Genomic DNA, 13,929 nt, shown 5'->3' with positions numbered 1-13,929 from the left:
GGCTGGATGGCATCACCAACTCGATGGATGTGAGTTTGAGTGAACTCTGGGAGATGGTGATGGACAGGGAGGCCTGGCGTGCTTCGATTCATGGGGTCGCAAAGAGTTGGACACGACTGAGCTACTGAATTGAACTGAACTTACCTTTCAGAGATTAATGAAGTAGGAGCAACTTTAAATTATAACTCCTATCCCTATCACTGTAAACAAGCTGTATAAAAAATGTTTTCATTTGGGGAATAACTGATTTAAAACAGGAGTGTTCATGCTCGAAGAGGTCAGTTATACAAAGAATAGAAGGTACGTGTAGAGAAAGGTATAAGGCTGGCTGTTGTCTGCAGGAGAAGACAAGGGAGGTATATGGAAGGGAGATAGGGAAGGTAGAAATGGTAGGATTGGTAACCAGGAAGTATGGCAGACATTCAGGGGGAAAAAATTGGCAGAAAAACCAGAATATATCATTAGGCACAAGCCAATAGCTGGGGAAGCAAATGAGTGAAGATTGCAGTTTGTCCATAGGAAGTCTTTTTTTTTTTTTTTAATTTAATTTAATTATTTATTTTAATTGGAGTCTAATTACTTTACATTGTTATGGTGGTTTTTGCCATACATTGACATGAATCAGAGGAAGTCTTAAGAGTGGTTTGTGATCTTGGCTCCTCGATCCTTGGGGAGGAGAACAGCTTTGTTCCCTTTTGGTCTATAGTACCCCCTGGTGGTACTGTTGTTAAGATTCATCAAGGTTCTTTGCTGCTGCTAAGATCCCCTGTAGTGACGTCCATGCCTAACGTGGAAGAAAAGGACTTCACGTGCTGGAAACAGACTGGACTAGGCTTTAGGGTCACATCATAAATATTTGTTATCTCTTGTTTTAGGAATCCTCTAAATGCTAATTCCCTCTACTAAAATTTCTCTTACAGTGTATGTTGAAAAAGAAGATCCAAGTATTCTATGCCACAGCTCCAAGAATTAAGCATAAGTCACTTTTTAAAGATCAGAAGAAAGTGTTTATTTCTTCCATGTCATTTCTGATAATTTAGTGAGATCATAGCCCTTTAAAAAATTTATTGTAGATGTATATGCTCACAAATAGGAATACCAACATTAGTTATTTTATATGTCATTAACCTTCATGAGTTCATGTATGAAGGCTACATGTGTCATGTTAGTCGCTTCAGTCATGTCCAACTCTTTGTGGCCCCATGGACTATAGTTTTCCAGGCTCTTCTGTCCATGGAATTCTCCAGGCAAGAATACTGGAGTGGGTAGACATTGTTTTCTCCAAGGGTTCTTCCCAACCCAGAGATCTAACCAGGGTCTCCTGCTTTGCTGGTGGATCTTCTTGGAAGGTTAGGAAACCTAATTTTCATGTGGTACTTGATAAATTCTCAATCTAAAAAAAAACAAAACATTCTATTGAATTTGGAAAATATCTTGATTTGGGAAAGATAGAAGGCAGGAGAAGGGGATGACAGAGGACGAGGTGGTTCGATGGCATCACCAACTCAGTGGACATGAGTTTGTGCAAGCTCCCGGAGGTGGTGCAGGACGGGGAAGCCTGGCGTGCTGCAGCCTGTGGGGTCACAGAGGCGGACACAACTGAGCCCCTGAGCAACAACAAATTGAATTCAGATACTGACTTTCCAAGATTCCAAAAATTAAGTGAATCTCGCTTATTTAAAGGGCTTCCCAAGGGGCGCAATGGTAAAGAATTCGCCTGCCAATGCAGGAGATATAGGAGACGAGGGTTCAATCTGTGAGTCAGGAAGATCCCCTAGAGTAGAAAGTGGCAAACCTGCTCCAGTATTCTTGCCTGGAAAACTCCATAGGCAGAGGAGTCTGGTGGTCTACAGTGCATGGGATTGCAGAGAGTCAGGCATGACTGAGCAAGAGACACACACCCCCTTACTTTAAGGGGAAAATACAAGATTTTTCTAATAGAAAAAGATGACTGGCCAATTTATTTGTGTTTATATGTGTTTATTGTGTTAAAAAAATGTAAAGGACTTCCCTGGTGGTCCAGTGGTTAAGAATCTGCCTGCCAGTGCAGGGGACACGGGTTCAATCCCTGGCCCAGGAAGATTCCGCATGTGGTGGGGGCAACTAAGCCCATGCACCACAACTGCTGAGCCCATGTGCCTAGAGCCTGTGCTCTGCAACAAGAGAAGCCACCACAATGAGAAGTGTGTGCACCAGAACTACAGGGTAGGTACCACTTCCTGCAACTAGAGAAAGCCCTCATGCAACAGTGAAGATATTTTTTTGAAAAACCATAAAATTTACCATCTTAATTGCTAATTTATTTTTTCTGTGAATTTATATTTCTATACATCCCCCTGTTTTTGACTAATGTCTATTACCCTAGTACAGTTATTCACAGCATCTCCTTTCACTTTCTGAAGTGCCCCAGCTTGGATGATAAATTATATGGTCATCTTATTATAAAGGTTATTCACCTGTATTAAGAATGAACCTTTGAAATGGGTGTGACCCGATTCCATATTCCCTGTAAGTACAAAAGTTGCTAAATTCTTTGCATTGGTCACAAAGGTAACAATGAATGTTGTTGTAGACTGATCTGATTCCTAGTCCTGTTTTCTAGATATGTTTCTGTAAAATTCTCCCCTTCAAACAGGATCTTTCAAGGAAGTGGGCAGTTTTCCCCCATACTGTTCTTAAATTGTTTGACACACTTAAAGCATCTTGCCTTCTGTTGGGCAGAGTACGATAACTGAGAGGATCAATGACAGCATACTGTCAATGACAGCATACTGTCGTATACAAATACCTTATTGTAACTTTGGATTGGAAAGAATGATAAGCCAGTCACGGAACTAATTGGGAAATTGGTCTGCCCTGAAGTCTCCAAGGGCCTTAAGATCTTTTGGCTAAGAGTGTACACGTGTTACTCATCTACTCTAGATTGTACGTACCCTGATAATGGAGAAAGTTCCTAAGATGTTATTTTGTTTCTCAAATATTTGGTGCTAAGTCGCTTCAGTCGTGTCCAACTCTGTGTGACCCCATAGACGGAAGCCCACCAGGCTCCCCCATTCCTGGGATTCTCCAGACAAGAACACTGAAGTGGGTTGCCATTTCCTTCTCCAATGCATGAAAGTGAAAAGTGAAAGTGAAGTCGCTCAGTCGTGTTCGACTCTGTGCGACCCCATGGACAGAAGCCCTCTAGGCTCCTCTGTCCACGGGATTCTCTAGGCAAGAATACTGGAGTGGGTTGCCAATTTCTTCTCCTGATTCTGTCCTAAAGTCAGTCAAATCCTGCCTGTGGGAAAGAAGGCAGGTGCTGTTGAATTAAAGTAAAACCCAGACAGACCTCAGGGCTTAGCCATGACCATGATAAGTGAACAAAGCCCAAACCCAGTTCAGTGAGTCTCCTCTTACTACCTGCTGCTGCTGCTAAGTCGCCTCAGTCGTGTCCGACTCTGTACAGCCTCGTAGACGGCAGCCCACCAGGCTCCTCTGTCCACAGGATACTTACCACCTGAGCTGTTTTAATTTTTTTCCTGAAAAGTAGCCCTTCCCTTGATCTTTCTGTTTGGAATACTGTTATGAGAAGCTGACTTGAGTATCTTTGGCAAGTAAAGTATAAAAAGGTAATTTCATGCAACTAATTGAGTCTTATATTATTATGGTTTTACATTGTGGTTTGTGAATGACACTCCCTGGTACAGCTATATGAGATGGCCCTTTTTTGAGCGCATGCTGTGCGCTAAACACAGTTCTGGGCATTTTGCATACATGTTTCTGGTAGGAATTAGAACAAGTGTTTGAACTTACTGGAAAACTGTGGTTCAGTATTTTGTTTTGCTTTGTTTCTATGTCTTACTCTGCTATTAGTATAGCCAAATCATGTTTTTTTAATTTTTAAAATGTATTTTTGGCTGTGCGGGGTCTTTGCTGCTACATGGGCTTTTCTTTAGTTGTGCAAGAGGGGGCTGCTCCCCTTGCAGTGTGTGGGTTTCTCATTGCACTGCATCTCCTGTTGTGGAACACAGGCCCAAGGGTGCGTGGGCTTCAGGAGTTGCAGCACGTGGGCTCAGTTGTGATGCATGGGGTTAGTTTTTCCACTGCATGTGGGATCTTCCCAGACCAGGGATTGAACCCATGTCTCCTGCATTGGCAGGTGGACTCTTTACCACTGAGCCACCAGGGAAGCCTGTAAGTCATGTTTTTAAATTTTCATTTGAACAATCATTGATTGTTTTCATTTGTTTTGTTTGGTTGGTTTTTTAGGTTTCACATGTGAGATCACATGGTATTTGTCTTTCTCTGCCTGATTTCACTTAGTGTAATACCCTGTAGATCCATCCATATTGTCACAAATGGCAAGCTATCTTTTTTATTACTAAGTAATGTGTCATTGTGTATATGCACCACATCTTGTTTATCCATTAATTTATCAATGAATAGTTAGGTTCCTTCCATTTCTTGACTATTATAAATAATGTTCCAGTGAACATTGGTTTGTGTGTATTTTTTTTTTTGAATTAGTGTTTTTGTTTTCTTTGGATAAATACCCAGAAGTGAAATTATTAGAGCAACCCACTCCAGTGTTCTTGCCTGGAGAATCCCAGGGACAGGGGAGCCGGGTGGGCTGCCGTCTATGGGGTCGCACAGAGTCGGATATGACTGAAGTGAAGCAGCAGCAGCAGCATAGTGGCTCTATTTTTAATGTTTTGAAAAACCTGCATATTGCTTTCTATAATGGCTGCACCAATTTACAGTCCTGCCAACAGTGCACAGGGTCCCCTTTTCTCCACCTTTGCCAGAAGTGGTTATTTGTTGTCTTTCTGATGATAGCCACTCTGAGAGGAATGAAATGGTATCTCACTGTGGTTCTAATTTGCATTTCCCTGATGTTTAGTACAGCTGAGCGTCTTTTTATGTGTCTGTTGGCCATCTGCATTTCTCCTTTGGGAAACATCTATTCAGGTCCTCTGCCCAGGTTGCTTTTTTTTTTTTTTTTTAATGCTGAATTGTTTGAATTCCTTGTCTACTTTGGATATGAACCCCTTATCGGATGTATCACTTTGCAGGTATCTTTCCCCATTCAGAATGCTGGCCTTTGGTTTGTTGATAGTTTCCTTCTCTGTGCAAAGGCTTTCTGTTTGGTATAGTGACATGGACTGCTTTACTTTGAACTTTATAGTAGTTCTTAATTCCTTCAGAAGAAAGACTTAAATATATGAAATACTATATAGTAAGAAAGCCTCTACATGAAGGGCTGCTTTATTGATTTTTAACAGCATAAACAACTACCCATGCTGTACTAAGAAGTCGAGATTACAGCAGGGCCCACCTCTCACCAGCTACTACCACGATGACTCCTAGCCCAGGCTTAGGATCTAATAGCTCCCTGTTCCTTCGCATTCCAGACGGGTGTGTGTTTCTTTCTCTGTGGTTGGCAGAGCCACTTCCTGTTTGTTTCCTGAAGGCCCACATTGGAGGAGAAGCGAGGTACTGAACTGAAGCATTGGATGTAGTCTGCCTGTTGCCAGCGGAAGTGGATTGTTTAGTCTGGGTTCAAGAAAGGACTAGGCAGTTTCAAGTTTGGAGTAAAAGTGGCATGCAAGATGGGCTTGCCCCACTGAAGAACTGTGTGCAGCTGCACACGTAACAAGGCAAAGAAGGATGAAGTGAAATTAGAGACTTAAGGAGGAAAGGTCAGCTGGGACTTGCTGTGGGGACAGGGACTGACTGACCAGTCACCTTTGGCATTTTGTGGGATATTTTCAGAAGTAGCAAAGTCAGGCCTCTCTTCTGTGAAGCAAATGCTTATCTAGCGGTATGGTTACACTTTCTCTTATTGATTTATAGAAACCTTCCTTTTTTAAAATTGTAAAGCATTTAACTATAAAATTAGATGTAGGATGGATTCTACTCTCTGCCTTATTCTAAATCAGAGGCTGTTATGTTATCATCATGTTACACTACTCAAATAACCAATTTCTAATTCTCCCCTGGCCAGTCTTTTAAGTTGTACATGGATAGCATTCAAACCTAAAAGAAATAAAATTAAAAGTAGGTGGAACATATATGAAATTCAGAATCTTGTGTCAGCTCTTATTTTGGCAACAGAAGAATACAGAACTCTCATCACAAGTCCCCGTCAGTGGGGTTTTAATTGTGACTGATGTGATTGGGAAAAGGAAGGGGGGCGCGGCTGTCACCTCCCATTTGTATAATTTGATCGGAGTTTTGCCCTCTTTCTCTAATTCCCCAAAATATGCATCATGTAATTGGGGTTTCCCAGGACTTCCCAGGTTGCGCTTATGGTAAAGAACCCACTTGCCAATACAGGAGACACAAGAGACATGGGTTCTATCTCTGGGTCAGGAAGATCTCCTAGAGGGGGACATGGCAACTCACTTCAGTATTCTTGCCTGGAAAATCTCATGGACAGAGGAGCCTGGCAGGCTACAGTCCACAAGGTCACAAAGAGTCGGACACGACTGAAGCAGCTGAGCACGCACACACACGTTGTCCTGTATAGATCTGTCTCCCCAAACATCTTTTCTCTTGTTTCCTGATATTCAAAGATTTTGGGCAAACACTTTGGAGAAAACCAAAGAAAATATATAGAAGACAAATTTAATTTCAGTTATTTGCTGTTTGTGCACTAAATACAAATGACTTTTTCTTCAGCCTTTTTGACCGTCTCTCTTTTTTTTCCTTAAAAAGGTGATAAAGGAATCACAATCTTTAGTGAGAGCTTCAACAGTAAGGGACTAGATTTAATTTGAAAGCTTAGAGAGTTCAGGTTCATTCATTTCGGCCATGTGCCAAGGGTCCATTAAGTCAGGTGCCGTATATTCTTGGTGCAAGGATGCAGCACCTGGACCTGGACATGCAAAGTCTGTACTTCTGAGGCACACTGTGAGTCTCCGTTTCGATCTCCTGAAATTTGGCCGGTACTGTACCTCTGACATAGTCCTCTGAGGACTATATGTACAGACTATATGTCTTAGAGTTTTTGTTAACATTCTATTCCTAACAGCCTTTACTTAATTCATATAGTTGTAATATCGGATCATTAAGCTAAAAAAATTTCTGGATTCCAGCAGCCAACACATGATAAAATTCCTTACAGTTGAACAAACATTACTAAATTCTTGCATAAGGCCCCGTTCAAAAGCATGAGCATCACAAGAGTGGGTAAAACATTGCCTTACAATCCTGGTGGGAGAAGTGAGTATTTGCTCAGCCACCGCTGATAGAATGCAGAGGGGTAGTGCTGTATATCTGTGTGGGGATCTTCATGACTGTCCATGGTTCCTGTTCCTGCTCAGTGGTCAGGGGAATCATTGTAGATACAGTCTTGATTTTTTGAAGTCGGTCCTGTGTGCAGAGAATTAAGCTGTTAAGATTTCTTCCCATATTGGCTTTGAGTTACTCCTTTGACTTACCATCAAACTTTCATTATTTCTTAGTTGAAATATCCCAGTCATTAAAATGGATTGCAGTTAACTTTCAGATGCTCCTACGTGGAAGATTCAAGAATGAAAGACAACAGCTGGGAGTTGGAGAAGGGGTTGATTCGGGATTAGATATTTCCCTTCAGAACATTCTTAGATGTCGTTTAAAACAATCTAAACCCATTATCAGATGGAGGATGTGATATCTGGCCACTCATTATAACTTTCATATGATGTTCCCGTTAATGCATTTGTAATATGATATTGCATAATATAGTATTGATTTGGTTTGATTTAATCCAATGCAGATGCATTTTTTAGCCTTAGGAGTTCTGCTTGCTTAACTCTCTTAGGACAAAGAATGTGACTTATGCCAAAATTGAGGAATGAGTAATGGCTTCATTGTGGTTTTTTCTAATTTGCTTTTTTAAAATGTCAGTCACTAAGTCTGTTGACTGATTATTAAGTGGTCTAAGTATTTTAAATATTTGTAAGTAATTAGTCTGCTCTGTGAATGGCTTGAGTAGTCATTAAAGTGGAATGTCAACTTTATTTATTGGAAATATTTCTATTTTTGTTGAACTCTCCTTTCTTTATAGGTGAAATATTATAGTTCTCGTGGCCTTTGTTTAGTTTGCTCTTTCATTTGGTCCCACACAAAGCCGGGTTGTTATCTAAGCCATAAGCATGAGCTTGAGAGTAACGCTCTTAAAAATAACACTTGTTACACCTGGTTAGATCTGAGGCCATGGTCAGATGAGTTCCACGTGTGCCCCTTGACCCTTGCCAAAGACCTAGCACTTTTCTCTGAGGTCACATCATAACCCCTAACCCTGGCCCATGATAATCCCCGTGTGTTAGCTATTTCAAGGGGATCGGACAAGTCAGTTCATCCCTGTTGTTGTTGTTTAGTCACCAAGTTATGTCCTACTCTTTTTCGACCCCATGGACTGTAGCGTGCCAGGCTCCTCTGTCCATGGGATTTCCCAGGCAAGAATACTAGAGTGATTACCATTTCCTTCTCCAGGGGATCTTCCCAACCCAGGGATCGAGCCCTGGTCTACTGCACTGCAGGTGGATGCTTTACTGCTGAGCCGCAGGCGAAGCCCATTCATCCCTGTACTAGTCTTGAAAACATGAGACCTATAGGTTCTGGAGTTCAGTTAGCACCCAGCCCTTCACAAGGGCAGAACACGGACATAAACATTCTCCTCTCTCCTAGTACTGAGGTGGAAATAGCCATCGACGAGTCAGATGACCAGAGCTGAAGTCCTGGAAGTTGGAATTTTTTTTTAAAGTCCAATTTTACTACCTTAACTGTCTTGTGATTTGAACCATAAACTTCTCTGGATCTGTTCAGTAGTTTTTCAAACATCTTTCTAGAGATATAATTCACATGCCATACAGTTCATCCATTTAAAGTATATAATTCAGTGGCTTTTCACAGAGTTGTTTACTCACAGAGTTGTCCATCTATTAGCACAGTCAATTTCAGAACATTTTCATTACCCTCAAAAAAAAAAAAACAACACCCCGTACCTGGCTGTCACTGCGCAGTCCTCCCATCCCCTCTGGCCCTAAGCAACCACACACCTATTTACGTCACTGTTAGATTCGCCGGTTCTGGCCCTCATGCGTGCTTAGTTGTTCAGCCGTGTCCGACTCTCTGTGATCATTTGGATTGTAGCCTACCTGGCTGCTCTGCCTATGGGATTCTCCAGGCAAGGATACTGGAGTGGGTTGCCATGGCCTCTTCCAGAGGATCTTTTTGACCCAGGGATCAAACCCACGTCTCCTGTGTCTCCTGCATTGGAAGGCGGATTCTTTGCCTGCTGAACCATCTTGGGAAGGCACCATTTGGTATAAATGGAACCATGCAGTATATACTCCTTTGTGACGGGCTTCTTTCACTTAGCCTACTGTTTCCAGGGGTCATCAATGTTTAGCATGTATCAGCACTTCATTCCGGAGAAGACAATGGCACCCCACTCCAGTACTCTTGCCTGGAAAATCCCATGGACGGAGGAGCCTGGCAGGCTGCAGTCCATGGGGTCTCTACGAGTTGGACATGACTGAGCGACTTCACTTTCACTTTTCACTTTCATGCACTGGAGAAGGAAATGGCAACCCACTCCAGTGTTCTTGCCTGGAGAATCCCAGGGACAGGGGAGCCTGGTGGGCTGCCGTCTGTGGGGTCGCACAGAGTCGGACATGACTGGAGTGACTTAGCAGCAGCAGCAGAACTTCATTCCTTTTTATTGTCAAATAATAATCCATTGTCTGGATCTACCACATTTAATTCATCCATTCATCAGTTGGTGGACTTTTAGGCTGTTTCCATCTTTTATCTGTTATGAATGATGCTGCTCTGAGGGTTTGGGTATGGGTTTTTGTGTGGACATATGTTTGCATTTCTCTTGGGTGTGTACCTAGGAGTAAAATTGCTGGGTCCCCTGGTAATTCTGTGTTTACCTGTTTGAAGAATTGCCAGACTGTTTCCCAAAGATTCCACAGGATCTTATACTCTTAATTTACAATGTATTAGGATTTCAGTTTCTCTATATCCTTAGCAGTCAGCTGGCTCTAAACCACGTGCTGTTGCATTCTGCTCTGACTGTCTCCAGGGGTTACATGCGGCAGCTGCTGTGCGTCCAGCTGACAGATCTGACCTGACAGAGCCCGAGGGCTCTTAAAATCCAAGGCAGTCATCTCCCAGCTAAACAGCTGGCTGTCTGGTCTGAATTTATTTGTTCTTGCCAGCTTTAGTTAGGAGTGGTAATCATAGGTAGGGTTGCAGTGTGAGGGTGGGAGCTTCGCAGGACAAAGTAATGTGTTAGTAGCCTACTCTTTAAATCTTCAACCTAGAAGAGAATTCCTAGTGGAGAAAGAAGAAATACTTTTCATGCTGTCCTTTGTCATGTTTCTCTTTTTAAGTCCGTTCCTTCTACCTCACACCCTGTGTAATGGTGGTAGAGAAGAGTGTGTGTTTCTTTTTTTAATTAGACAGAGGCAGTGGAGGCCCAGAGAGGGCCTCCGAGTTATGACCATTAGTTAATAAAAACAACAGAGTGCATTGATAACTAACTGCCACTAACTTATTCTACCATTCTCACCTTCCAAGTAAAGGAGGACCCTTGAACTTGCCTCAGAACTTGCTCTCCCTAGGTCCTTTCTGTTAATATAGCACAGAAGCATATGGTTAGAGTTTAGAAGTCTATATAATAAATGTCTGTTTTTAAAGCAGATAATTTGAACACTTTCGGTTACCTTTTAATTAGCTTAACTCCATTTCTTCAGGTCTCCTCTCTTCTCTTTGTCCATTTTGAATCAGAAAAACTTGAAAAACATTGTATACTAATTACAGACACTTAGGTTTCAGTTCACCCACTCCAGTGTTCTTGCCTGGAAAATCCCAGGGACGGGGGAGCCTGATGGGCTGCCATCTACGGGGTCGCACAGAGTCGGACACGACTGAAGCAACTTAGCAGCAGCAGCAGTAGCAGGTTTCAGTTCAGTTTAGTCGCTCAGTTGTGTCTGATTCTTTGCGACCCCATGAACCGCAGCACACCAGGCCTCCCTGTCCATCACCAGCTCCCGGAGTTCACCCACACCCATGTCCATTGAGTCAGTGATGCCATCCAACCATCTCATCCTCTGTTGTCCCTTTCTCCTCCTGCCCTCAATCCCTCCCAGCATCAGGGTCTTTTCAAATGAGTCTGCTCTTCGCATCAGGTGGCCAAAGTATTGGAGTTTCAGCTTCAACATCAGTCCTTCCAATGAACACCCAGGACCGATCTCCTTTAGGATGGACTGGTTGGATCTCCTCCCAGGCCAAGGGACTCTCAAGAGTCTTCTCCAACACCACAGTTCAAAAGCATCAATTCTTCGGTGCTCAGCTTTCTTCAGAGTCCAACTCTCATATCCATACATGACCACTGGAAAAACCATAGCCTTGACTAGACGGACCTTTGTTGACAAAATAATGTCTCTGCTTTTCAATATGCTGTCTAGGTTGGTTGTAACTTTCCTTTCAAGGAGTAAGTGTCTTTTAATTTCATGGCTGCAATCACCATCTGCAGTGATTTTGGAGCCCAGAAAAATAAAGTCAGCCACTGTTTCCACTGTTTCCCCATCTATTTGCCGTGAAGTGATGGGACCGGACACCATGAGCTAAGTTTTCTGAATGTTGACCTTTAAGCCAACTTTTTCGCTCTCCTCAGCTAGGTTTAAATCCAGGCTTTGTTTACAGCCTGTGTGATCTTGAATTGTTTGCTTAAGCTCTCTGTGTCAAAATTGTTACATGGAAAAATAATAGTGCATATCTGATTAAACAAGTTAACACACATAAAGTACTTCGAAAAGTATGTGGCATGTGAAATGTACATTAGCTATTTATCGTTTAAAGCACTCATTAAAAAAAAACCAAAAAACCTATAACCACCACGGCTGCTACTACCCTTGCTACAACTCCAGCTCTTCTGGTCAAAGTTGAACAACCTATGATTCAGGTTCCTTAAAAAAGATCTGATGGAATTCCCTGGTGGTCCAGTGGCTAAGGACTCCATGCTTTCATTGCCAAGGCTGTGGGTTTAATCCCTGGTCTGGAAACTCAGATCCCACCACACCTTGCTCTCCCAGCAGTTGGAATGTTAAAGGGCAAGAGGACGAGACCTGTCAATCATTTAGTTAGGAAACAACCAGCAACAGGTTGCCCCAAAACATGTTTTCCTAAGATTTGATGTAAATTTCTGTCTCATCTTTCTTTCTTTTTTTTTTTTTTTTTTAAATCTTCTGGAATGTCCTTGGCTTCCAGTGACCATAGCTGGAATCTTTGAGTATCTGGCATGGTTCCAAACACACAGTTAATGTGGGACTAAGTAAGTGTGCACGTAAATACGTAACCAGAGCTTCCTCCTGGGTTGTCTTTAACACCTTGTTTCTTCCCCTCTTGATCTCCAGGTATCTCGGATGAAGAAATTATCAACATTACTCTTCCTACTGGAGTCCCCATTCTCCTGGAACTGGACGAGAACCTGCGTACTGTTGGGCCTCACCAGTTCCTGGGCGACCAAGAGGCTATCCAAGCAGCCATTAAGAAAGTTGACGATCAAGGAAAAGTGAAACGAGCTGACAAATAAAGTTTTTCCCACGTGCTGGCTAGGAATAGCTGCAGAAGGAATGGCATGCGGTGTGTTATGAGTGCTCATCTCCCACACCCCCCCCCTTTTTTTTTTGTCTGTCTTCCCACCTGATTTTTCCAGATCTAGGCTGTGGGGTAGAGTTTGTAGAGGTAATTAGGTCTTAACGTTGGCCCAGTTAAAGGCTTTAGGATGCCCATAGCCTTATGTGCTAACCCCTGCCAGCCTCCTTTTAATTAGTCACTAAGTTAATCACCAGTGGGGCTTAATCAATGTCCTAAGTTTCTGAGATGGAAAAGCAACAAGTGAAGCTTAAGTTCAAGGTCGTCCTCATTCAGTAAATCAGTATTGAGTCACTATTGACAGACCTTCACTTCAATAAGACGTTTGTATTTATAGAAAATTTCTGGGATGATAATAAAGGATATTAGATAATATGCTCTACTTAAGTATTTATTACTAGTCTTTTGTACTCTGATAGGTAAGACCAGAGGCCCATTAAATGGGAGAGTCACAGATGGGTTCTTCCAAAGCAGCCAGCTACAAACAGCAAGGCCTTTTGCTCGTCTCAAGTCCAGAGACATCCTGTTTGACATCTGGTGGAATTCCTCTCTAGTGCTGGAATTAGCAGCATATAGACAGCCATAGCTGTTCATGTTCTCTTTTGTTTTTAAACATTAATCTTGGGCTCCTTAAAATTGATTTAAAAATAAGTTCTGTGTCTGAAAATGGTACCTCCAAAGTATTTCCATATGATTCCTAAGTATTAAGTACAGGCTACTGAATTAGTCTCTGCTTTCATCTTCCTGTAACACAAAGAGTTGTACTTGTTTCAACACACAGACATGCTTAATTCTCTATAAATTGAAGTTTAGGTCAGGGTGAAGTTAGAATATAGTGGGTGTAATTTCATTCACTTGAACAGGGGAAATGGTATACTGGCACTTGTCAGTGGACATTTGTTCTTTATCTGCTGAGGGCAAAACATGGTACATAGTCTACAGTACTCAGGGTAGACCACAGACTGATTGATTGCTCATCAATCTTAATGATACAGGATGTCTTTAGATGCTGTAGACAGGTATGTCATCATTTCTTTAAGCTACTGCTGCTGCTAAGCCACTTCAGTCGTGTCCGACTCTGTGCGACCCCATAGACAGCAGCCTACCAGGCTCCTCTGTCCCTGGGATTTTCTAGGCAAGAACACTGGAGTGGGTTGCCATTTCCTTCTCCAATGCATGAAAGTGAAATGTGAAAGTGAAGTCACTCAGTCATGTCCGACTCAGCGACCCCATGGACTGAAGCCTACCAGGCTCCTCCATCCATGGGATTTTCCAGGCAAGAGTACTGGAGTGGGT

At 42.4% G+C, this 13,929-nt stretch overlaps 1 protein-coding gene across 6 annotated transcripts in view; it reads left to right on the top strand.

Moving 5' to 3' along the window:
* The window catches only part of BPGM (bisphosphoglycerate mutase), a 31,391-nt gene extending 18,376 nt beyond the window's left edge, over positions 1-13,015 (top strand). For all 6 annotated transcript variants that reach the window (XM_086395566.1, XM_086395561.1, XM_086395565.1 and 3 more), the window contains one exon: positions 12,393-13,015. In XM_086395566.1, coding sequence (XP_086251692.1) covers positions 12,393-12,554 — 162 coding nt within the window. In that variant the 3' untranslated portion in view covers positions 12,555-13,015. The remainder of the gene's footprint in view (positions 1-12,392) is intronic.
* The last annotated feature ends 914 nt before the right edge of the window (positions 13,016-13,929 follow it).

This window comes from Bos grunniens, chromosome 4, assembly GCF_055505025.1.
Source record: "Bos grunniens cultivar Pamir isolate PY7600 chromosome 4, Bosgru_T2T1.0, whole genome shotgun sequence".
Lineage (NCBI taxonomy): Eukaryota > Metazoa > Chordata > Mammalia > Artiodactyla > Bovidae > Bos > Bos grunniens.
Note: the sequence above shows the minus strand (reverse complement) of the source record. Positions and strands in the feature narration are given on the sequence as shown.